Raw genomic sequence first — 25,183 nt, 5'->3', positions numbered from 1 at the left:
ACCACACAAGGCCTTATAAATAAATAACATACAATGTTGCTCTCGATCCCAATGCATCCGATAGATAGAATCGGGAAAAATAAACTGGCCGGCCGCTATACACACACACACACACACACACACACACATGAGGTGGCGCTGCTCAGTGGCGACCCGGGCTCTAGTGCTGCTGCTGCATTAAGCGCTTTTTAATTGTTTGTACTGTTTTATCGTTGTTTGTCCTGGCATAATTTGTACAAGCAGTAAAGAGAAACACATAGCTTTTCTCTTATGGGAAGCAACGAAGGCTATAGCTGCTGTCTCAGCTGTCAGCAACTTTGTTGTGAGGAGAGCTAGCTCTTGAGCTAGCCAGGGGGCTAGGCTAACCGCTAAGGAACAGACACCTGCCTGGGAACCTTTCTGGAGCCATGGCAGCACTGTGGACGATGCTTGTGCTGTTCTTGGTCTTTGGGGAACTCCTGTACACAAGTGGGTTTGAAACTCTTCCTACAAACACGGCAGTGCTCCATGCCTACACGAGAGAGGCCCTGCTCGCCCTCCGGTCTAAAGGGAATACACCGCCAGCGAACCTCCCTGAGGCCGTCATCAGCAGCCCTGCCGGGGGAGCCAGACGGAGGAAGAGGGGTAGGAAAGGTGGCGTCCGGCAACGAGTCCGCAGAAGAGGAAACAAGCCTCCGCTGCCCTCGATCATCTTGAGCAACGTGCGGTCGCTTCGAAATAAAATGGATGAGCTCCGTGTACACACAAGATTTAGCCATGAGTACCGGGAGGCTAATATCTTGGTGTTTACTGAAACGTGGCTACGGGAGGATATACCTAACTCCATGCTGGAGCTGGAGGGCTTCTCATCAACACGGGCGGATCGGGAGGCTACGTCTGGGAAGTCCAAAGGAGGAGGACTCAGTGTGTATGTGAGTAACAGTTGGTGCAGCCAATATACGATCAGAGAGAAGTACTGTGACCCGGACCTGGAACTGCTTTGTCTCTCTATGAGACCGTTCTACCTGCCGAGGGAATTTGGCAACATTGTTATTTGTGTAGCTTATGTACCGCCTAGTGCAAATGCAGCTAGAGCTGCAAATAGACTAGCAGACTGTGTACACTCACAAATGCAACGCACGCCTGGAGCCCCTGTCTTTGTACTGGGGGACCTGAACCACTGTAGACTGGAGCCAGTTCTACCTGGGTTTCACCAGTATGTGAAATGTGGTACAAGGAAAAAAAATGTTTTAGACAAATGTTATGGCAACATCAAATATGCGTACAGAGCCAAGGTTCTCCCTCCTCTTGCCAACTCGGATCACTCTACTGTTCAGCTCATGCCCACTTATAAATCTGTCTTAAAGTCTAGTAAGCCTGTCCAAAAAACTGTTATACAGTGGTCAGAGGACAGTGTGGAGGCTCTTAAGGGCTGCTTCCTATGTACGGACTGGAGCATTTTCCATGATCTTGAATTGAATGAGGCTACAGAGACTGTAACGGACTATATTAATTTCTGTGTGGACAATGTCGTCCCAAAAAAGTCCATACGCCACTTCCCTAACAACAAGCCCTACATCACCAAGGAGGTAAAAGCCTGTATTAACAGCAAGAAAGTGGCTTTTAAAAATGGGGACAGGGGGGGCATGGCTGTGGCCCAAAGGGAGCTCAATCGGATGTTGTCCCTGGCCAAAAGAAACCACCGAGCTGCACTAGAGGAGAGTGTCGGCACCATGAACACTAAGGGTTTATGGGATCATATGAAAAAAATAACGAACATGAACACTAACCGAAATCCTATTGCTACACTGGATGAACTAGCTAAAGCTAATGAACTGAATGACTTTTTCCTACGTCATGACACTGACTCCTTAGAGCAGGAATCTGTGGACTTTAACATTGATTCAATCATGTGTAACGCTTCTGATCGACTTCTCATTGATCCTAAACAGGTCCAGAGTGTCTTTAGCAGGGTATGCAACAAAAAATCAACAGGGCCTGATGGTTTGCCTGCCTTGGTGTTGAAAAAGTGCTCTGAAGAGCATACAGCTGCCTGGTGCCCTATTTTCCAACAGTCTGTAGACAAACACATGGTTCCTGATATCTGGAAAAAGTCTTTAATTATTCCTGTTCCTAAAGTATCTTGTCCCTCTGTGAACAAAGATTACAGACCTATTGCTTTAACTTGTGGGGTTATGAAATGTTTTGAGAGAATCATTGTAAACTCACTTAAGTCACAGGTGGCTTCCTTTATGGATCCCCTCCAATTTGCTTACAGGGCTGGGCGCAGCACTGAGGATGCTGTAGTCAGTATAACCCATTTAATTAGTAAGCACTTGGAGGAGCCTAAGGCGTATGCTCGTGTCCTTTTTGCAGACTTCAGTTCTGCTTTTGATACTGTAAGCCCTTTGTTACTTATCAAAAAGCTAAATAACATGAATGTAAATCCATTCATCATTAGATGGTTCTATTCCATGTTAACAAACAGATCTCAACAGGTAAAGGTGAACTCAGTACTCTCAAGCTCTAAATTGTGTAGCACAGGTGTGCCACAAGGGGGGGTGAGTTCGCCATTTCTTTTCACTGCCTACACAAACGACTGCAGAAGCAGTCAGCCAAACAACTTCATCTTGAAATTTTCTGATGACACTGTTATAGTCAGCCTGTTGAGGGGCGTTGAACACCCTGTGGGTTATATCAGTGAGATCAATAACTTCAAAGACTGGTGTGATAATAGCCACCTTATGTTAAACACCACAAAAACCAAAGAGATGATCTTCGATCCAAAAGGTGTCCATATCCATGACCCAGTGGTCATGGGGGGCACGCAAATTGAGCAGGTTGTATCATATAAGTACCTGGGGATCCAAATGGACAACCAGCTCAAATGGAACGTCCATGTGGACTATCTGTGTGCCAAATTGGCACAACGCTTGCACTTTCTCCGCAGGCTCAGGCTCTTTGGTGTGAGCAAGGGAGTTATGTCAACCTTCCATGATGCAGTGCTAGGTAGCATTATTAGATATGGCATGTCAGCTTGGTTTGGGACACTCTCTGTTCAGCTCAAATCTAGAATAGCCAAAATGGAAAAAACAGCTATGAAGGTAATTGGTAGGAAAGATTCTCCATCTCTTCAGACAATCTTTGAGAAAACGGTGCTCAGTCTGTCTAAGAGAGTGTTGTCTGACCCTTCACATTTATTATTTTCAGAGTATGAGCTGTTACCCTCTGATAGACGCTACAGAGCGTGTCATTGCAAGAGCAACCGCTTCAAACTTTCTTTTCTTCCCACTTCAATTGTCCTACTAAATAACCACCATGTAGTTCATAGTTCTTAGTGGGAAGGGGACTTATTGTCCTCTTCAGTTTTTATTTCATTTATACCTGTGATACTATAAACTGTAAATCCTCTAGTACTTGTATTTATATACTTCCACTGATTGCATTTTTGCATTGATCTCTTGTGATACTCTGATACTGTACTTGTACATTGTTGCTATTTGTGTATTGACTTTGTGTAGTGTTCTGTCTGTTTTAAAAAAGCGTTATGTACTATTGCACTTTTGCCCAAGACAAATTTCCCCTTGTGGGACAATAAAGTATATCTCATCTCATCTCATCTCAAAACAATGTCCCCCCCCCCTAAAAAAATAAATAAAAATCTTTTTTTTTAAATGTAAATTTCGACTAGTCGACTACTACTTGGTCAAATGAGTCGACTAGTAAAAATCATTAGTTGTGAATGCCCTAGCCTGGGCCATGTATATTGCTGACCAAGAGTGGCCTAGCAATCGCTGGCATGACAAAAAACAAAGCCAAACAACTTGTGAAATATTGCTCTGTTTCAGCTTTTATAGGCAGTTTGTCTGTGTGGAGGAGGAGGTGCCATGTGTATCCTTAGGGACCATGAACTATCAACCCCGTTATATTTGTTTCCCTGAAAATTAATTGTAATTTGTGGATTCAAATAAAGAATTAAAATGTGTGTGTGTGTGTGTGTGTCCACCGCAATCGGACGCTGTGTTCATGATTTGCTTTTTTTATAGCCAATCTACAAGATCCCAATGCATCCGATAGATAGAATCGGGAAAAATAAACTGGCCGGCCGCTATCCTCCATTCCAGAGCTATGGCCGTTTGAATGTGGCTCGTTTTTTGAAAAACACTTAGATTTTTAAGGTTTCGAGGCCTATCAGGCTCGAAGCCTTATTGCATTCCTTGGCTTTCTTTTTCTTCAGCCGTTTTTGCAGTTCTGGCCCAACCGTGCATACGCTTTTTACGAAACTCGGCAATATGGTTGAGGGCTATGCCAAACGACCAAGGCCCGAAACTCATAACCATTGGCCAAAGGGTGGCGCTGTAGCACTCAATTGAAAATGCCAACTTTGAACAGGTACAACTCATGGCCTGTTTGACCTACAGCCATGAAACGTCGATACACACATGCGTCTCCTCATATCTAACAACTTTCACACTCTGACTTTTTACCTCTGACCTTTAGATCTCCCACCATTTTGAATTATATGAAAAACAGTAAAAATCTATCTCCTCCTGGGATCTTTGAGCAATCTGCACAAAACGTTTTACGCATGAACTTTGGACCTATGCCGACAGACGTGAGCAAGCGGATTTTCCATAAGTGAAAACTTTAAGCTTTTATAAGCCAATGAATATTGCAGTTTTATGAAAAAAAATTGTCTGCCCCTAACACATACATGCAGACTCACATTTGTTTGAAACTTTGCAGTAATGTAGAGGGTCATTCCAAGTATCACTGAAACCAATCTTACTCCAATTGGCGCTTTTTGAAAATGCAAACTTTAAACAGGCAAAAGTCATGCCTCGTTTGGCCGACAGCCGTGAAACTTGCTTACACATGTGCCTTGACTCATGAGGAACACATCTATCATTTTGACCAGCAAGATCCGCCCTCAGATTTTACACCATATTGAGCAGTTTGAAAAACATTTAAACCAAGTATTTCTGAGCAATTTGCGTGAAACTGTGTCAAATGTTTGAGCTCCTTTTTCACCACTTCAGGTCTGTTGGTCCAATGGCTTGATTGCTTAATCATCTGCCTTGAAATCACAGGGTCGCCGGTTCGACTCCCACCTCATTCAGACATCATTATAATTGCATTGCACACAACATGACTGTATCAATGAATACATGTGCAATTGTTAAAGATAACGTGAAATGCTCATTTGAGAGTTGTTATTTTCAATGTATGACTTCATTACCTCTTTTGTTTTGTTTTGTTGGATTCTCCATTTTCACTGACCAAGGCTGTGGATTGAATAGCTCGATCAGTAAAATGTTAGCCTCATGTTCCGACGGTCCCCGATTCAAACCCCTCTCATTATAGTTTACATTTAAATTGCATTGTACAAAACATGACCCTGTTAATTCGTTGACACGTGCAATTTTGTTTAAATAACATGAAATGCTTTTTTGAGAGTAGTTGTTTTTTATGTATGACATACTTTCTTGTGAAAATAGCCAATCTACAATCTCACAACTTTTCAGATAGCAACAAGTTGTGAGCTTGTAGATCGACTATTTTCACTAGATTCCATTCCAAGGAGACAAAAACAATCTTTATTGGTAAATGTTTTGTGAACCAGTGAAAAACTATAGATATCAACAGACACCATCAGGGAGGCCATATCTCTAGCTCAATGATAAGAGAGGCAGCCTGTGAATCCATAGGTTGCTGGTACGATCCCTGTCCCCAACAATGTGTTGAGGTGATCATCATTTGGAATTCTTAGTTTTACAAATAGTGTTTCTTGAGGTTAGGTCGTTGTTTTACTGAGGTTAAGGTTAGTGAGGGTGGGTGGAGAAAAGAGTCATGCTTAATAATGATGATGGCACTGTCAGAGAAATGGCCAGGGCATCACTCCTACTCTCTCTCTCTCTCTCTCTCTCTCTCTCTCTCTCTCCCTCTCTCCCTCTCCCTCGAAACCACTTGTTGCTGCTTGCAGCTATATATATATATATCTTTGTGATCACGTGATTTCTGGCTGTACTCTTCTTCAGTGGTGCTTGGATCATTCACAGGCGGAGCAGCGCCTAAAGCAAGCTTTAGGTGTTTCTTTAGGTCCTAAATAAACAGAACATAATGTGTTATGTGCATTCTTAGCCGTTTTGTTACAAAACGGCTAAGAATGCACATAACACATTATGTTCAATATCTGTTCAGTTGGCTTCCATTCATTCCGACAACGTGGCATAGCTAGTGAACCCAGAAAAACAAATAACGCACATCCTCCGTTCTTTGGTGCTGAGCTTTAACTGTAAAATCAGTAATAATGAGACAAAGATATGGCTCGCAACTCACTTTTTTGCTCCAGGTTCTTCCTACAACCAATAGTGAAATCTCTCCCGTCCTTCACACAGGAGGATTCAACAGACCTACTAAAGACTCTGAAGTCCATTCAGGATTCGACCACCGTGACCTACATGGCCTGTTTGGATGTCAAATCCCTGTACACCTCAGTACCCCATACAGGGGCTTTGGAGGCGCTGACACTGTTCCTGAATCAGTGTCCACCGGATTCAACACCAGAAACTCACGTTCTGATCGAACTGACAGAGACACTGCTCACACACAACTACTTCATGTTCCAGGACGAGAACTATCTACAAGTCAAAGGTGTGAGTATGGGCAGTAAAGCTAGCCCGTCCATAGCAAACATCTATATGGGTCTTTTTGAACAGAATTATGTATTCAACTCAACAGAAAATATGTTTTTGCCATACATAAAGATGTGGAAAAGATATATAGATGATATTTGTATATTGTGGACAGGGGATGAAATGACACTAATACAATTCTTTGATTTTCTCATTGTCAGAAATGAACATCTAAAGTTTACTATGGAACATGTCCAACACCAAGTATTTTTTTTAGATATTGTAATCAAAAGAGAGAAGGGTACATTCCAAACAGATGTATACAGGAAACCCTGTTACAGAAATTCTTTATTGAGAAGTGACTCATTTCATCCCACTCCCTTAAAAAACTGTTTACCTATCAGTCAGTTCTATAGGATCCGTAGAATCTGCAGTAGAGACGAGTTTTTTCAGGAACAGACAGATACTTTAAAAAATATGTTTAAAACAAGAGGGTACACACAGGACATTGTAGACAAGGCAGCATTGAAGGTATGCCAAAAAACCCAGGAAGAATGTTTACAATCTACGAAAAATAAAAACACATCTGTACAACCTATACAGTGTGTCACACAATACTCACCTCTAGGCAATTGTTTTAAGAAAAAAAAACATTGGCATCTTCTTACTAGTTCTGATCCAACATTGGACACATCTTTCCAGATCCCCCCTAGGCTACTATACAGGAGAGCACATAATATCAGAGACATTGTGGTGAAATCAGATCTGCCTCCTAAAAAACCCCACACTTTCCTAGATGACTTGCCAGATGGTAATCGACGTTGTGGTTCTTGTGCTCAATGTCATTTTACAGGAAAATGCAACTTTTTCTATCACCCGTCAACGGGGCAAGAGATAAAAATAAGAGGCAAAATAACATGTACAACGAATAATGTAATCTATCTACTCAGATGTCCATGTGGGAAAGCGTATGTGGGTAAGACAACACGTGCATTAAAAACATGCATTGCTGAACACAGGAGTACAATACGTAATGGGGACGAAAAAAGCCCAGTAGCTTTACATTTTAAAAAGGCACACCACAATGTCTCATCTTTAAGATACCTAGGAATAGAGAAAGTGCATCTTCCGAGACGAGGGGGAGATATAGACAATCTCCTACTGAGGAGGGAAGTATGGTGGATCCATTATCTTAAAACTATGGCACCAACAGGACTCAATGAGGACTTTGATATTAGGCCGTATTTATAAACAAGCCAAGGAAGGGAGTTGTGTATATGTAGGTTATAAAACTTTAACTTTTCTTTTCCTTTGTTGTTTTTGCTTGTAACTTGTGGTATACAATGGCTAGGATCTGGACCGGGTCAAAAGATATATAGTTTTTAAGGAGTATTTCTTGAGAAATGCATGTTCTGAAATGTATTTTTTTAGGAATATTTTTTGGAAAATATTTGTCAGCAGATAGTAAGCATAGACCTTATTACCTGTCTGTTGAATCAAATGAATTGAGTCTACTGTTTTTAAAACTTGTATCTTTACTAAAGTCTTTTAAAAAAAAAAATGTTCTAAAAATATTTTGTAAAATGTAAAAGATGAATTGTTGTCTTTTGATAAAATGTTTATTAAGTCTTGGTACCGCCCCTGATCACCAGGTGGGGCTGGTAACCAAAATCATTCATTTCTGTATAAAAAGAGGTCATTTCCTGCTTTCTTGTTTATACTTGAAAAAGACCGAAAGGGTCGAAACGTCCTATCATCAGCTGTTTGTTTGAATAAAACCTGGAGCAAAAAAGTGAGTTGCGAGCCATATCTTTGTCTCATAGCTAGTGAACCACACACAGTAAATATGTGTGTGTGTGTGTGTGTGTGTGTGTGTGTGTGTGTGTGTGTGTGTGTATGTGTGTGTGTGTGTGTGTGTGTGTGTGTGTGTGTGTGTGTGTGTGTGTGTGTGTGTGTGTGTCTGTGTGTCTGTGTGTCTGTGTACATACATGTGTTTACAGGTGTTTAAACACTGTGTGTGTTTAAACACTGTGTGTGGTACAAGGCCAAGAAAAACAAGCCTCCCTCATTTCTAATAATGGGCCAACCCATCAGGGTGTATTCCCGTAATGACTTTGGCAAAGATACTACATCTATTTGCCAATGTACACATCCCACAAAAGGCACTGAGAGACATGACAAATAGAACTGTCCAGCTGGCCAGAAAATGGGTTGGCCTAAACACACACTCCACACGAGACATAGGCCTACTCTTCCTCTCATATGGCGAAGGGGGGCTGGGGGTCCCAAATGTAGAGTCGATCTATGCAGCAACAAGGCTAACGCACCTACTCCACATGCTTAATAATGATGATGGCACTGTCAGAGCAATGGCCAGGGCATCACTCCTACTGGACTTACGCAGGAGGAAGGTCCCCCTGGCTGTTGCAGACCAGAATAATTTCCTAGGGTTCAGGAGGAAAGACTCTGGAAAACTGGACTCACAAGACAAGGGCTTTGGGGTCTGGTCTGATTGGCCAGATCTCAATGACCTCTGCCACTGGACAAGAGTCCAGTTAAAATGGGCAAAAAACAACACCGAAGTGCTCATCTCTGATGGACTAATTACAGACCCCAGTGTGGTAGTGGAGGCTACTCTCTCTCACCAGGGAGGGGACATTAGACTACAGGAAGACACAGCTAGAAGGGTTCTGCTTAATATGAAACAGACTGAGGCCAAACAACACTGGCGTGGACTTCGACTGCAGGGAAAGTCGGCCTGTGTTGATTCCGCTGATCACTCTGTTTCACATTCGATGTACAAAAATGCTGTAATTGGGGAGGATGTGTTAAAATTCACCATCAAAGCAAGAATGCAAGTATTACCAACCAAGTACAACCTGTCAATCTGGTATCCTGACATCCATAGTCCACTCTGTATAAACCATCATGATTCTGAACAACACCTAGAATCCATTGCACACATCATCAATGGATGTAGTGCATATAAAAATGTGTACATTGCTCGCCACGACCGCATTGTTGACTTAGTGTCCGATGCAGTCAAAAAATGTATGCCATCCAGTGCAGCAATGTACAAACACTCAAGAGTGCTACCAGATTGGTTTGGTTTGGCTTCTGATGTCTTTGCTAACATCCCAAATACCCCTGATGTCGTTTTTGTTGACACCTGTCACAAGGAGGTTCTGATTCTGGAGGTGGGCTGTGTTTTTGATCTATACATGAACCAGGCTTACCAAGATAAGCATTCTAAGTACCAACCGCTAGTGAGAATCATAACAAACCTTGGGTACAGATGCAGATTCTCTGTACTCATATTTGGAAGCCTGGGCCATGTATATACGCTGACCACGAGTGGCCTAGCAATCGCTGGCATGACAAAAAACAAAGCCAAACAACTTGTGAAATATTGCTCTGTTTCAGCTTTTATAGGCAGTTTGTCTGTGTGGAGGAGGAGGTGCCATATGTATCCTTAGGGACCATGAACTATCAACCCCGTTATATTTGTTTCCCTGAAAATGAATTGTAATTTGTGGATTCAAATAAAGAATTAAAATGTGTGTGTGTGCGTGTGCGTGTGCGTGTGCGTGTGCGTGTGTGTGTGTGTGTGTGTGTGTGATTGTTATAAATGTCACAGATGTTTAGCGAAACCCGACCAATGACTTTTCATGCAGCTTTCCCTTTATGAAACTCCTTCCTGTTTCCATACCACACGGAAGAATAACAATAAGAACAAACAAGGAAAACAAATTGTCATTAAAACTGTAATTTATCCTATAGATGTATGCTCACATTTTTTCTGCATGTATACAGTATATACTAATGTGTCTGTATACATGGTTATGCCTTATTGCACATTTTATAAAGTAATCATCTCATAATGAAATATTTGTAATGTGTCTGACTTCAAGAGACTAATCTTACTAGAATGTTCCTAACATGCTATAATTTGCTTAAAAGCTTACTCAAATATTGTGTTTGGTGGTGACTGTTTGGGCAAACAATGTAATTGTGTTTGATGGTGTCAAACAATATTGTTTTTTTTGTTTATTTTTTTTTTGTTCTTTATTTACCCAGGGTAAAATAGCAGATCTACAAACTCGTAGCGCGGCACTCGGTGCCGCGCTATGAGCTTGTAGATCTGCTATTTTTGAATAGCCAAAGTGTAAAATAATGCTTTTTAGCTCAAATCAAAAAGTGACACGGATGTGTTCCAGGTCTTACTGGGTTAAATTACTTGCTTTAATTGCTAAGAAATACTGCTGCCTATTTAAATTCTTGTGTTGAGCCGCAACACGTTATTGCAAAGGTGTGGGGTAATAATTAGTTTCATATTAACTGTACATCGTGCAATGTCCGACGAAGGTGGAAAAGTAGATGGTAACCTAGCCAGAGCCATGAGCGATTTTGGAGAATTTGAGAAGGGAGAGAATTGGACAACTGCCAAGCAGTTGTCCAATTCTGGTCTAGTAGGCCGCACGCAAGGGGACCGGGCTTGAATTAGTGTAAAAAAGATAATATAAATTAATAATAATACATCAGACTTATATAGCGCTTTTCTCAGTACCCAAAGTCACTTTACAAAACAAAATTTAAATAAACAACTTTATTAGAGAATAAGTTAAAAGGCTAAAAAACGTTAAGCTAAAACTAAGAAGCAGAAAGGGAGATTTGGTTTGAATGCGCTATTGCTTGCCTTCTCTCTCGATTGTCTGAATAACGTTTTAATTCAAAAATACATTTTCTGTCTGAAGTTGGCAACTCTGCGAGTGGTGTGTCTGTGTCAACCGGTGTCAACAAGCGACTGCTGCTCGCTCCTCGCTACGCGTTATTCACCCATGGCAAATCAGGGTGGAGCATTATTTGAATTGTGCAATGATGCATGAAGCTGGTCGGTTAGGTGGAGAGAGAGAGAGCGGTGTAAGCTTTTTTGGGGGGGGGGATGATGAAATGGTGTTGGTTTGGTTGTACGACAGTTGTAGCATTTCAAATAGTTTTAAAGGATCTACACCATGAATTAAAAAAATATATATATTTAATATCATATTGTTTATGTCGCTCAAACGTTTTTCAAAAGGTTTGAGCCTAAATCAAGCCTCAGATAATCTCATTCCAACTAACTTCTCTCTGGCTTATAAAGCACTTTCACCTGCAATACCACATTGTCCTGTTTGGCACGGAGCGCTATTGAGCCAGTTTGTATGCATGTTATCTCCTGGTTCTGTGTGGAAAAAGTAAAAAGTTTTTTTTTTTTGTTGGAACTGAAAAAACGGGAAAGAGCCAATCTACACACGTGGAAAATCGATTGATCCTGTGCTGAGCAACCCCAGACAAACTACTTCTAAATCTTACTATTATAATTGAAATGACCTCCAAAAGTTCGTGGGGGGCCCCAGGGGCCTAAGATGTAGGCCCCAGGGGCCTATCTTATCGTAGTATTATAATTGAAATTTGGAGGTCATTTCAATTATAATAGTAAGATAAGATAAGATGTAGGCCCCTGGGGCCCCCCATTTGCACAAAGTAATCCCAAAGCAAAAATCTAAAATGACACAGATGGGTTAAATGTGAAAACACTAACATGGAAATAAATTCAGGTTTTGCATGGTTAGAGACATGAGGAAGAACATATTGATTTCCATTGTGTTTCCTGCACTATCTGTACCACTATCTGTACTATCTGTACCGAGTGGACCTCTGACCAGAGGTGGACAGAGTACTCGACCCCAGTACTTAAGAGTACAGATACTCCCTGGTTAAATTTACTCCACTACAAGTAAAAGTATAGCTCAGTCAAAATGTTACTCAAGTAAGAGTAAAAAAGTAGCATAGAAAGGGACAAGGACTAACAGAATGTCCAAATGTAATGGTTTCTGTATCATTGTATCACTGTATCAATGTATCATTGGCCAGTCTGTGTTTGAGGGGAGTGACTTAGCAGAAGGTCAACTGTCAGCCCACTTCCTGTTGTCTTTTGTAAAACTCTCAGTTGTGAGCGCTCAGACAGACAGACAGACAGACAGACAGACAGACAGACAGACAGACAGACCTCTCCTAGGTGTGACTCTCCCATTGGTCCCTTCGTTTCTGGGTTGGCGATGATGATTCGGACCCCGGGAAGAATCTAGTATCAAGAGTAGTTATGTTGACACAATATAACAAACACTGTAAGTCACAGATAAAACAGGACAAAAAGCTTTATTTGTAGAGATAATTTTCACATAAAAACTGATTTAGTGTGTGTTCATATTACGCCACCTTTTAAAATAATAGGCACCGACTTTTTGCATGAATCCCTATGGCGTTAAGTGACCGAAAGGCGATTTAAAAAATGCGCTGGTCAGAGCACTTTTTATAGCAGAGCGCTTTAAAAAGTTGAGTAGGCTATAGTTTAACTTTTTGGAGAAATGCGCTCATGACATCTATTCAGTCATCATGACCATAGGCAAATGCAGAGCTGCTTGTCCGAACTCATGGTGTCTCTCTGTCAGCCACAGAGACACACACACCTGACTATACCACCAACGTACCTCCTCCTTTTCTGTATATTAAACCTATTATTACCTATAATAATTACATAATATATATAACTACATAATCACTACAATACATCGCCTCTGTTAAGTTGAAACCTCATATGTCCAAAACTGTTACTTAATAGCAAAAGTAGCAGATCTACAAGCTCTAAACGCGTCGCGAACTTGCAGATCTGCAACTTTTAATGCTTTTGTGTATGATCAAGTAGGGCAATAATTTATGAAAAAACTCAAAAAGTTAAAATATGGAGATAAGAAGTTTCTGGCCAACGGCGACAATATTTATCATGGAGTTGTATTTCTAGTGCCATGCCGGCCAGGAGAGAGGTGTCAGGCAGGAGAGGAGCAGATTACAGATGATTAATTTCACATCTAAACTACTAGTTTAAAACTTTGTTATCAATATCTGGTACTGTGCACACACGCGCACACGCTGACCCACACGCACGCACGCACGCACGCACGCACGCACGCACGCACGCACGCACGCACGCACACACACACACACACACACACACACACACACACACACACACACACATGAACACACGCACACACACACACACACACACACACACACACACACACACACACACACACACACACACACACACACACACACACACACACACACACACACACACACACACAGTATCTGAGTTACTCTTAATACCACTCTAGCAACACACCTGTACCAAAGGTGATGTGCAAGAGACTTCTGATTGACTTGAATAAATTGTAATAATAGTTATAAATGGTCACTCTCTCTTTTTTTTAACCCTCAATACATTTTGATGAAAATAAAGACTACAGGATTGAGTGGGAAGGCTTAACAATTAGTATATTCATATTTTAGATTCTCCCAGTAGATCACAAGATCCAAAGTAATCTCTCAGATTGGTCATTCATAATTCTTACATTTATATACTGTAGGCAAACAACATAAAAAAAACTATATCAGTCCTTTTTAATTGCATCACTGGCAATAATTGTCATACTGCCATGCTTTATCTCTGGGAAATGCATTGATGTTCGCTGTTCTTGTCTTTATCCACTTGATGTCAGCAGATACACATAGAATTACACTGCTGCCTGCAGTTATTTTCTTCATCCACTTGAGTTAGCAGATACAGAATGAGTTACTCTGCTGTTTTCTCATTTATTCAGCAACAGTGGTCCTGCTAAACACACTCATGGGGGCAGTGGACTTCAAAAAGAAAATCATAAAGACTTGACTTGTTTGTAGGCTAAATGGCAGTGGTGAAAAGTAACTAAGTACAATTTACTCAAGTAAGGTAAGTTACTCCACTACATCTCTGATGCAAATGTTGTACTTTTACTCCACTACAATTATTTGAAAACTTCAGTTACAAGTTACTTTGTAGATTTTGATTAAGCTATAAAACATACAACAACCACTTCAACCCTATATACATTTCGGCCATTTGAAATCTACAAGCTCATTGGCCCGGATTCATAAAGGGATTTACGACCATATTTTGTACGTACCGGCATTTAGGACAAATCCTACACCTGCAGTCGGATTCATAAAAGTTTTTTGTTCTGTGTTTTGTGCGTCAGGTGCGTACGTTCTCAGGTCAGCCCCGAGGCTGTCTTACCAGGGCTGAAATGTGTGTATGTCTTTAGAATGCTTTATTCTTCATGCCAAAATCAATTACAACAGTGGCAAACCTCAAATAAAATATATATGTGCCCAACATTTGTCAACACATATATATAAAAAATAAAAAATAAATGTCAAACGATGTATTGCTTGTAGCCTATGCATAATATAGGCATGATGTAGATTCCACCGCTTTTTATTTATTTTCTAGGCTATGAGTTGCATTTAGAGCTGTGTTTGCCAGCGGGTCATCTCAGCGTGTGTCACGTAATAATGAAAATAGGCTATGATGCCTTAATGAAACTGCGGAGGGACTGACTTGCATCAGTGTCCGTGCCGCGGTATTAATTTGTAAAGCCGACTGTAGGCTACTGTATATTGATCACATGAACGCCACACACAACAGCCTAATAAATATTACCATCTGATGAGGAAACTAAAGTGGATGAAAGCTGTGTCCAGAAGATGATCCATTCCCCATTCCGACGTAGGACAGTGATATCCAAAATTAACTAATTTAATCAATAAGCTCAGGTCCATAATCGGATAGAAGCGTTCACTTGTATGCCCTGGATTTATTTTCAACATCATCTTTGTACCTCGGTAAAGGTGCGCTATGTTCATTAGAAAAGGCTCGCTTATATAATATCCTTTCCACGTTTTATTAGCCTTTTATTTGGTAATGGGGTTAAACCTTGTAAACTTCTTTATTCTCATTACACATGAAAGCATTTATTATGTGATCCGCTTCCAGACAGAACAGTACGTTGTCAAGGCGATGCGACACCGCATCTGTTAGCTTTGGACGAGGCGGAGTTGAACTTCAAACTTTCATCAGCGTTGCCAGATGTTGTGAGAGAAATAAGCAACCAGGTCTAGGAAAACAAGCCCAAAAGAAGCAACTGGCACTTAGGCCATTATAAGCACTGTAATTAAACCGTTGTGAGCTTGTAGATCTGCTATTTAAAAAAAAAATCTTGTAATAAAATGTGGAATATTTGGAAGATTTTTTAAACATTCTAACAACACAAATCTGCCTCCAGCTGGCACAAAACATGTTCAGATGGGGCTTATAGGGATAAATTAGCATACATATTAACTTGGGGGTCCATGACATAAAAATATTTGAGAACCACCTGTTAAAACAATTGAACAATTGTGAAGCAAGCCCAAATAACCAACTACACTTTAGAAACAAGCCCAAAAAAACGCACCCCACAGCTACCAATATTTACAAGCAACTTTACAGAAAAATAAGCCCAAATTCGCTTATAATAAGCGGACATGGCAACGCTGTTTAGCACGGTTCAGCACGGTGACGTTAAAGTTGGATGCTGTTGGACGCAGCCTTCCAGAGTAAATCATCACACCTGGTCATACGCACTGGTTGTACGCACGTCTCTGTGATATACGAACCCCTTTGGGAATTGCACGTCCGTTTGTGACTACCAAAATACGACCGGCCTTTACGAACTTTATTTACCCCATATTTACGACCCTCATTATGAATCGGGGCCATTGTGAGCTTGTAGATCGGCTATTTTCAAAAGATTTAGCATTTGAAAATGTGTGAAATGGAACATTCTGCATAATGAGTACTTTCTACTTTTGGTACCTCAAGTACATTTTGATCTAGGTCCGGGGATCTTCAGGGGTCCTTGAGGGTTAGGGGGTCCAGGGCGTCCCCAGAAAAATGTGTTAATGTAGCATCAAAATCAATTCAATTCAATCTTTATTTCAGACCCAAGGGAGATCCATATCACAATAAAAAACAACATACAAAAAAACGAAAATAACAGAAAAAGAAAGACAATAAAAAGACTTCCACCATGTTCAGTTTCAAACATACAGACAAGTGTGCCAATGGTTCCACAGTCTAGCGGAGAACCTGACAGAGCTACGTATAGGGTTAGTTATGACAGCAATGTTGTCATTTACTGACCCAGATGCCCTACACATAAATCTTTACATAAGATTGAGTAGCACAGCAGGTGGGTACCCCAACACTAACAAACATCTGGCTCGCACTGGAGCTTCTTAGAGCTCTCAGCAGCAGCCTCATACAGTCATTATAAGCCACTGTGAGTCGTCTGATGCTGCCTGTCATTTGAGATTATATGGCCCAAATATTTAATCTCACAGCAGACACTAAAGGCAGTGTCAGAGAGATAGAAGTAAGGAAAGGTTAACTGTCTGTCTTCCCTGCTTCGGACAATCATCATCTTACACTTTTTAGCATTGTATTTTATATGAAAATCAACACCATACCGTGAGCAAGTACTCAGAAGCTGTTGAAGACCAGCACTATAAAATGACCAAGTCATCCGCATACATAAGGTGATTTATTAGCAAATTGCCAACCCTACAACCTGTAGCACATGCATTTATAATCAAAGATAAATCATCCATACAAACATTGAAAATATCTAATAATCAGCTTTTGTACTTTAACTAATAAGCATTTGCCAGCCTATGGCAACAACAGTATAATGTTATCTAATGCACAATTTTCTTTAGCAGAAGGAATTCAATCCATTTTAAATCAATACAAAAAAATGCTGTTATATTTTGTGTCAAATCGTTTTTTTTATTTTTTTATTTAATTCTTGAGTAAGTAGCCATGTACTACATAACAGTCATTATTGAGAAATAAACCCTGAAAGGGTGATGCAGTACCCCAACACAAAGCTGTTCATTATCCCTATCCCTATCCCTAACATATTCTATATTCTATTCTATACTGGAAAATATTCAGAAATGTAGTTCCTTGAATTGTAGAACACATAACTCTGACCCCCTCTGCCACCAGGAAGCCCCATGAAGAGCACAGAACATTAAGTCAGTGTTTCTCAAACATTTGGATGTCAAGTTCCCCCAAATGGATGTGTATTTGGCCACAGACCCTATCTGAATTTTTTTTACGCCGGCGTCCCCGTAACAAACACATTTGTGTTCAACTTTCAAGATTTTCCTAAATGTTTCCAGAATAACACATCTATAAAGTCCCAATGTATTGCATCGCAACACATTGTGAGCGTGTCCATCTGCTATTTTTGAATAGCCAAAGTATAAAATAGTGTTAAAGTGGTTGAACAGATTGTTATAATGCTATATTAACACTTTTTACTGCAGGGACCCACTGGAACCACCTCAAGGACCCCACTTTGACCACATTCATTAACACTAGATCCTTGACATGAAAAGGTTTGAGAACCAACTGATATAACAACATTTTTCAGACATTTAGACGACATTTTTAGAATGGGCCTCAGGTCTTAATGGGTTAAAGAGCATGTTGTATATTGTTGTAGGTGGACATGACAGCGGTCAGCGGAGCAGCATAAAAGCAGAGGTTCTCTCTGAATGACTCACCATGAATTATTTCAATGATTTTTTTGTATTGATGCAAGTAAAGACGTTGAAGCAAGTTATGTGCTGCTTAAATGAAACCATCCATTCCATTCATGTTCCTGTCATTATCACCACAACACCTGAGAGTCACTGTCCATCTGCTGTTAATGTCACTTGTCTCTTCATTCCTTCAGTAGCGTTACAATTTTGATTAGTTTGATTATGTTGTGTAGTTACTGCCCTTTGGATTTGCAGGGCACAGATACTAAGAGTCACACAAACACACACACACACACACACACGCACGCACACACGCACGCACGCACGCACGCACGCACGCACGCACGCACGCACACACGCATACACACACACACACACACACACACACACACACACAATGATTTTATGGTGTTAAAGTGTGTGTGCGTGCATGCGTGCGTGCGTGCATGCTTGCATAATCTCCACCTTATGAAGTGCTCTCAGCTGTTTTTGACTTTTTTTTTTGTTTTTTTGCGGGGCTCCCCCAAGCGCGGGGCCCTGTGCGGCCCTGTGCGGCCGCACCGTTCGCACTACCCTTGGCGAAATGAACCACTCTTTAGCACCACTCTCTCCACACTGGGACCCAGACTGGGTGTGATTTTTTTGCAGACAGAGGCAAATTTGACATGGCAGTAATCATCATCCCACAGGCCCAAAGATCCATGAACTGTAATATAAAGAGAAAGAACATAAAGTGCTTATTATTATTATTATTGTTATACTTTTTTGTTGTTAAAACCAACATTTTGTTAAAAGGTTGTGACTTACCTGACCAGTTCATAGCCATGCAGTTCTGTTTTCCTCTATAGTTGTTAGGTTGTCCCCTCCCCCAGTCTGTGAAGGTCATTGGGCGACCGTCACTCCACAGCCAACAAGCATTCTAGATGACAATACAACATCATACATGTCAATACAATATAATATGTTACCATTTAACAACTCACTATGTTGACATACAGTAGGTACAGTGTGTAGTGTAGCATGTCAGTATAATATAAGGTAAGGTTTTATCAGACACAGTTTATAAGGGTTAATGTTCCTTACCGTGCCTGTTGCATCATAGCCACCGATCCACGCTCGAGTCATTGCACCAGTTTTGGAACGTATCAGGTCTTGAATGAATGTGTGTTCTGTGCTGCTGTGAATGGATGCTAGGTTTCCACCCTGAGACAAACAGGTTTTCTACAGAACAATATGAACGGAAGAATGTTATTCAAATAACGTAATAACATAGATGCATATAGAAAGACAGTACAAGATGCAATCATGTGTCTGTTTATTTTACCTCTGCATCAGCCCAAGCCACCTTAGCCGCTTCAAATATGTAACAGTGTCCATTCCATTCATTTGGACATTTTGCACACCTGAAATGCTCTCCTGAAAATACAACACTTTGAGTCAACCGTTTCAAAGCAACAACAACAACAACACCTAAACTAACTAAATCAGGAAATCCTAAAACATAACATAATCTGCAAGGTAGTAATGAGCCAGTTTCAACAGTTAAGGCGGTTACACACCGGCGAATATGCGAATATACGCAAAATTCGGACTCGTTCCGAATAATTAAAAGACTTTTTTTCGCTCCGCGAAACTGGTGTGGAAGCTTGCATTGACTTTATAAGGTTTTTTAAAAAATCGTATTATTCGCATGAAAAAAATCGCCCCGGTGTGTAAGGACCTTTACTCTAAACACATCAATTTATCGATTTAGCTTTTTTTCATGTTTTTTGTTGTTGTTGTACCATTCCAAGATACTAGTCCATACATGTATTGCCACCCGCCATCCATCCGAGCTATAGGACTGTAACTACAGATCCCATAGATCTGCATGGCTTTTACATTCATCCAAGTTATGGTATTGCGACTACCAGACCCTGTGGTGAAAACGCTAATAAACAGCGTATATATGGGAAAAGTCAATGCCCATGTGCAAGCTCACATTGATTGGTCATCCTATTAAGGAGAAAAAAGGATGAGGTATGGACAGACCGAAGGATAGACAGACGGATAGATGGGCAGATTTGTTCATTTTATAGTAGAATTTGATAATTTGGGAAAAGAGAATTTTATTTAAAACAAATTGCTTTAGCTATGGCGCACACACACGCACACACACACACACACACACACACACACGCACGCACACGCACACGCACACGCACACACACACACACACACACACACACACACACACACACACACACACACACACACACACCTGCAGTATCAGCAGTAGCATCATTAGTAGCATCAGCAGTAGTCCAGACCATCACAGCACAACAGAGAAGTAGAGGCACACTCAGCATCCTCATGGTCATGATGATGATGATGATGATGATGATGATGAATGATGATGATGATGATGATAATGATGGAGATGAAGATGATTTCCTTCTAGAAAGAAACAGACATGTTAGAGATACCTTTGAAAGTCAGAGAAGTAACAACAAGGACAGAGGAGACGAGGAGTCATGTCAAACCTTCAGTAGAATGATGTGTTGTGGTTCGTCCTGTGTTGAAGTGTTGAATATCAGAAACAGCAGCTCTTATATACACTCAATGTTGTCACTTACTTGGAGGTCGGACATCCGACTCCGAGTCAGACATCCGACTTCCAAGTAACTGACAACATTGATGCGTCATCATACATCAAATAAAAGCCTGTATTTACCTTGATGTACTCTCCGACTTCCAAGTAATTGACAACATTGATGCGTCATCATACATCAAATAAAAGCCTGTATTTACCTTGATGTACTAAAACTTCCCTTAAATACTTCCACAGAAATGGGACTTAGAATTTCAAGGTAAATAAACTGTACCGGTTTACGTGGTTGAGTCATCATTAGTAGGACATGTGCCCATATCAATCGCATGTGCGCTTGTACTTGTGCAATTCGAAAATAGCCCCTGTCTAAGTCTTAACAATTAGGCTATCAATTATGGCCTGATGATTCTGGTTTTACTTGTGGAGCTAGGCTGGCATCTATGCACAACTGTCCATATAGATCCAAATTAATCACATGCACAGATTTACTTCAAATGATTATGAATATCCAGTTATCAATTGTTCATTGTAACCTACCTGGTGTATTTAATTCTATGCGCAACAAAAACACACTTAAAAGATGATATCTCTGTGTTGGAAATTGGGATAATGCATGTCTCAACAGGTGTTAATATGCCTAACACCTGTTGAAGTGTTGCTTAATTGTTCAACCACCATCGTTAAGACGCTGAATAGATTTGACTGGGTCGTTCACACTTGCTGTGCGTTGATGGCTTGTTAACGACCGTCATTGATTCTAAATAGACCAAGGTGTTACTGGATTTGAATCCTATGTATCATTTGAAATAGAGAGGGGTCATTGACCACTGTTCTGCTGTACTAAAAACTGACTATTTTATCAATTCAAAATTGCATGACCCTCCCTTGGATTCAAAGTCAAATTAGCTGACCCTCCCTTGTACTAAAATTAGAAAGGCATGACCCTCCCCTATTTTCCTCCAGGGACCCCCTTCTGTAAATTTCGACTGGTCCCCCTGGAAATATGAGGAAGAACATTATTGATTTCCATCGTGTTCCTGCAATCTGTACCACTATCTGTACTAAAGATAGATAGAGAGAGAGAGAGAGAGAGAGAGAGAGAGAGAGAGAGAGAGAGAGAGAGAGAGAGAGAGAGAGAGAGAGAGAGAGAGAGAGAGAGAGAGAGAGAGAGAGAGAGAGAGAGAGAGAGAGAGAGAGAGAGAGGGGGGAGGGAACAAAGCCCAATAGAATACAATATAGAGGGAGACAACGGTGTGTGTGTGTGCAGGGATGTGTGTGCCACCTTTTGTACTGCGTCATACGACGGTGTTGCTCGCCAAAACGAACAAACCCACAAGCTCCTGGGGGGCAAGCTACACCCTTCTAATGAAGCCATATGACACGCACCCACTCACCGCTGCCCACATTGCTTCAGTAGTTTTACAGTGATAGAGCCCTAAGAAGCCAAGGTGTATTAACTACCTTTTTGGACACATTGAATTGTTTATTTGTCTCAAAGCTCAAACCAGTCTTCATGAGTTTGGTGAATAAACAATGACCTCATGAACAGATATGCAATTAGTGCAATATCACTGATACACTGAATGACCAATTGAAATACTTTTACTTTTAATTAGTTTGATTCTTTGTCTAGTTACTGCACTTTGGCTTTGCAGGGCATAGATATTAGGAGACACACACACACACACACACACACACACACACACACACACACACACACACACACACACACACACACACACACACACACACACACACACACACACACACACACACACACACACACACACACACACACACACACACAAACTCACAAACTCACAAACTCACACACACACACACACACACACACACACACACACACACACACACACAATGATTTTATGTGACATTTTTGTCAAGTAATAACGTGTAATAGTATGTGTGTGTCCGTGCGTTTTGTGGAGACAGAAGCAAATCTGAAATGGCAAAATTCATCATCCCAATGGTGCTGACTTTTCATATAAACAAGAAATTCCTCTAGAGTTGGACACGTGCCACTGCCGATGTGAATGATATGACCTTGTATGGAGATCTGTGTGTCTGTAAGTCATTGTCCCTTGGGCTATTCATGCACATTAAGAAATGGATGAACATGGGGAAGAAAGCAGCATAATACAGAAGTAATTATTTACCCTTACATCATGTTTATAGAATATCTATAATCTGTTCTGAAACCTCATGACGCATGCAGTTAGTCAAATACTCTATCATTTCTATCTATACATTATAATCATATATAAAACCTTAGGTCTCTCGGCTGTTTTGTGTGTCTGTGCAGGCTCGGGTGTGGCTGAAAAGAAACACTCTACCTACACAGGTATAGTACCTCCCTGGGTAAATAAAGGATGACAAAAAAGGCTCCATATTCATTATTAAAGATTAAAGACTCACTTTTTCTCCTGGCGTTCAGATCTATTTGTAATAATGTAGATAATTTGTTTTTATCAGTGGTCGAAAAAGTACTCACATTTCTTACTGAAGTAAAAGTATCAATACTGCATTGTAGAAATACTCTGTTAGTAAAAGTCCAGAATTCAAAATTTACTTGATTAAAAGTACAAATGTATTGGTATCAAAATGTACTTAAAGTACCAAAAGTAAAAATACCAAAATGTTTGAAAATAGCAGATCTACAAGCTCACAACGCGTCGCATGGCGACGCATTGTGAGCTTGTAGATCTTCAAATAGCCTAGGTATGAAATAGGGCTGAAGTGAATAGGTTTTCAAATAATTGTAGTGGAGTAAAAGTACAATATTTGCCTCTGAGATGTAGTGGAGTAGAAGTAGAAGTATTGAAAATAGGAAATACTCCAGTAAAGTAAAAGTACCTCAAAATTGTACTAAAGTACAGTACTTGAGTAAATGTACTTAGTTACTTTACACCACTGTTTTTTATTGATCTCTCTCTTTCTCTTCCCCTTGCCCCCCTTCTTCTCCTTCTCCTTCTTCTTCTTCTTCTTCTTCTTCTTCTTCTTCCCTTTCTCTTATGGAAATAACAAAAATGATGGAGCTTGCACAAAAACGAATCCCACTGTTTTACACCTGTTAACCTCTGATGTTACTTGAGTGTGTAAAACTGGCCTTTGTTGTGTTTTGGTCAACCAGGTCGTTTTAAATGTGCTTTATGAATAGTGAATACAGTTCTGCTCCTCTGTTCTTCCTGATGAGGCTCAGGTAGTCCAGGATGCTGCGTGTTGCGAGTGCAAGAAGTTGCAAGAAGTTGCGAAGTTGCATTGCGTGAGCTGCAGAAGTTTTATCAGTCTTATCTGATTTAACAGTTCTATTTATGCAAAACTGCGAAGAAGGCAGGCTCTGCTATGAGGCTTTGTCATTGATACTAAAGAGGAAGGTGTGGGGGTGGTGAGAACAAATTGCCCTGAAACATCATATAACTGACAGTCATGGCGGAACTTCAACCTGGTTTTGGCACTTTCTCCATTTACAACCCTCACATCTACATAAAGGTTCAAATATCAAATATAAAGTGCTGACCCCATGGCCATAGATGTAACAAGTTGAAACGGGTGGCTCTAAGTACTCAAAATGTTCTCCATAATGCTTTCAACTACGCAAACCTATTGGTTGGGGGGTGTATTGCACTCTGATACATTATAACTCTATGAGAAAATGGCCGCCGATCAGATTAAAATGCTTTTTATTGAACAATACGGAAGATACGGGTACTTAGACCGACCCGTTTCAACTTGTTACATCCGTGGCCGTGGGTTCAGCACTTTATATTTGAAATCTCAACGTTTATGTAGATGTACGGGTTGTAAATGGAGAGAATACCAAAACCAGGTCAAGGTTCCGCCATGACGCTTGTGACAGACGAGCGTCATGTGAACCATGGCTAGGTCACATTATAGTTGGGTCATCTGTGGCACTTCCGTGACCGTGGAGAGCGAAGGTCCGTTTCTCAATGGATTTGTCATCTAGGAGGGTTATTAAACAAATTTAGCCGGGGTGTATTTTTAAAAGGGGCGGGGAAAATGTGTGAGAGACCAAAATCCAAAATGGCTGCCGTGAAAATGAACTTTTTAATGGTTTGACCTACAAAGATGCACTATACATGGTTTCAGAGCTTATTTTGGTCAAGGAATAGATATTTGGTGTTTATATAATAATTTGACCTATTGTTGACCTTCAAATGCAAGGTGGCTGCTAATTATGAGCTCCAAAAGGTTCTTTTTTCAAAATCGTCACAGAGCCTTCTTATTAATAATAATATAATAAACTTTATTTATATAGCACTTTTTAAAAACAGGTTTAGGCTCTAATGAAAGCTCTGCTCACGATGAGTTGAATAATATACAGTATAAGTACACAGAAGTAATCTCTGAGGTCAATAAAGTCAATGTTTGTGTGTAAACAACAGTTACTGATTTGCAGTTTCCCATTAAATAGTGTAGGCTACTGAGAATG

General features: G+C 40.6%; 1 protein-coding gene across 1 annotated transcript; it reads right to left on the bottom strand.

Annotated features, from left to right (window-relative positions):
• Positions 1–16,611: 16,611 nt before the first annotated feature.
• Positions 16,612–20,676, bottom strand: LOC308083847 (galactose-specific lectin nattectin-like). The gene is made up of 7 exons (XM_080426254.1): positions 20,648–20,676; positions 20,535–20,561; positions 20,386–20,500; positions 19,450–19,541; positions 19,209–19,346; positions 18,933–19,044; positions 16,612–18,831 (listed from the first exon to the last, which is right to left on the bottom strand). Exons 3-7 carry the CDS (start codon positions 20,483–20,485, stop codon positions 18,695–18,697), a joined length of 579 nt encoding a protein of 192 aa, XP_080282380.1. The 5' UTR covers positions 20,486–20,500; positions 20,535–20,561; positions 20,648–20,676; the 3' UTR covers positions 16,612–18,694.
• Positions 20,677–25,183: the final 4,507 nt, after the last annotated feature.

This window comes from Gymnoscopelus braueri (genome assembly GCF_963280865.1).
Source record: "Gymnoscopelus braueri genome assembly, chromosome: 4".
In the NCBI taxonomy this organism is placed as follows: domain Eukaryota; kingdom Metazoa; phylum Chordata; class Actinopteri; order Myctophiformes; family Myctophidae; genus Gymnoscopelus; species Gymnoscopelus braueri.
Note: the sequence above shows the minus strand (reverse complement) of the source record. Positions and strands in the feature narration are given on the sequence as shown.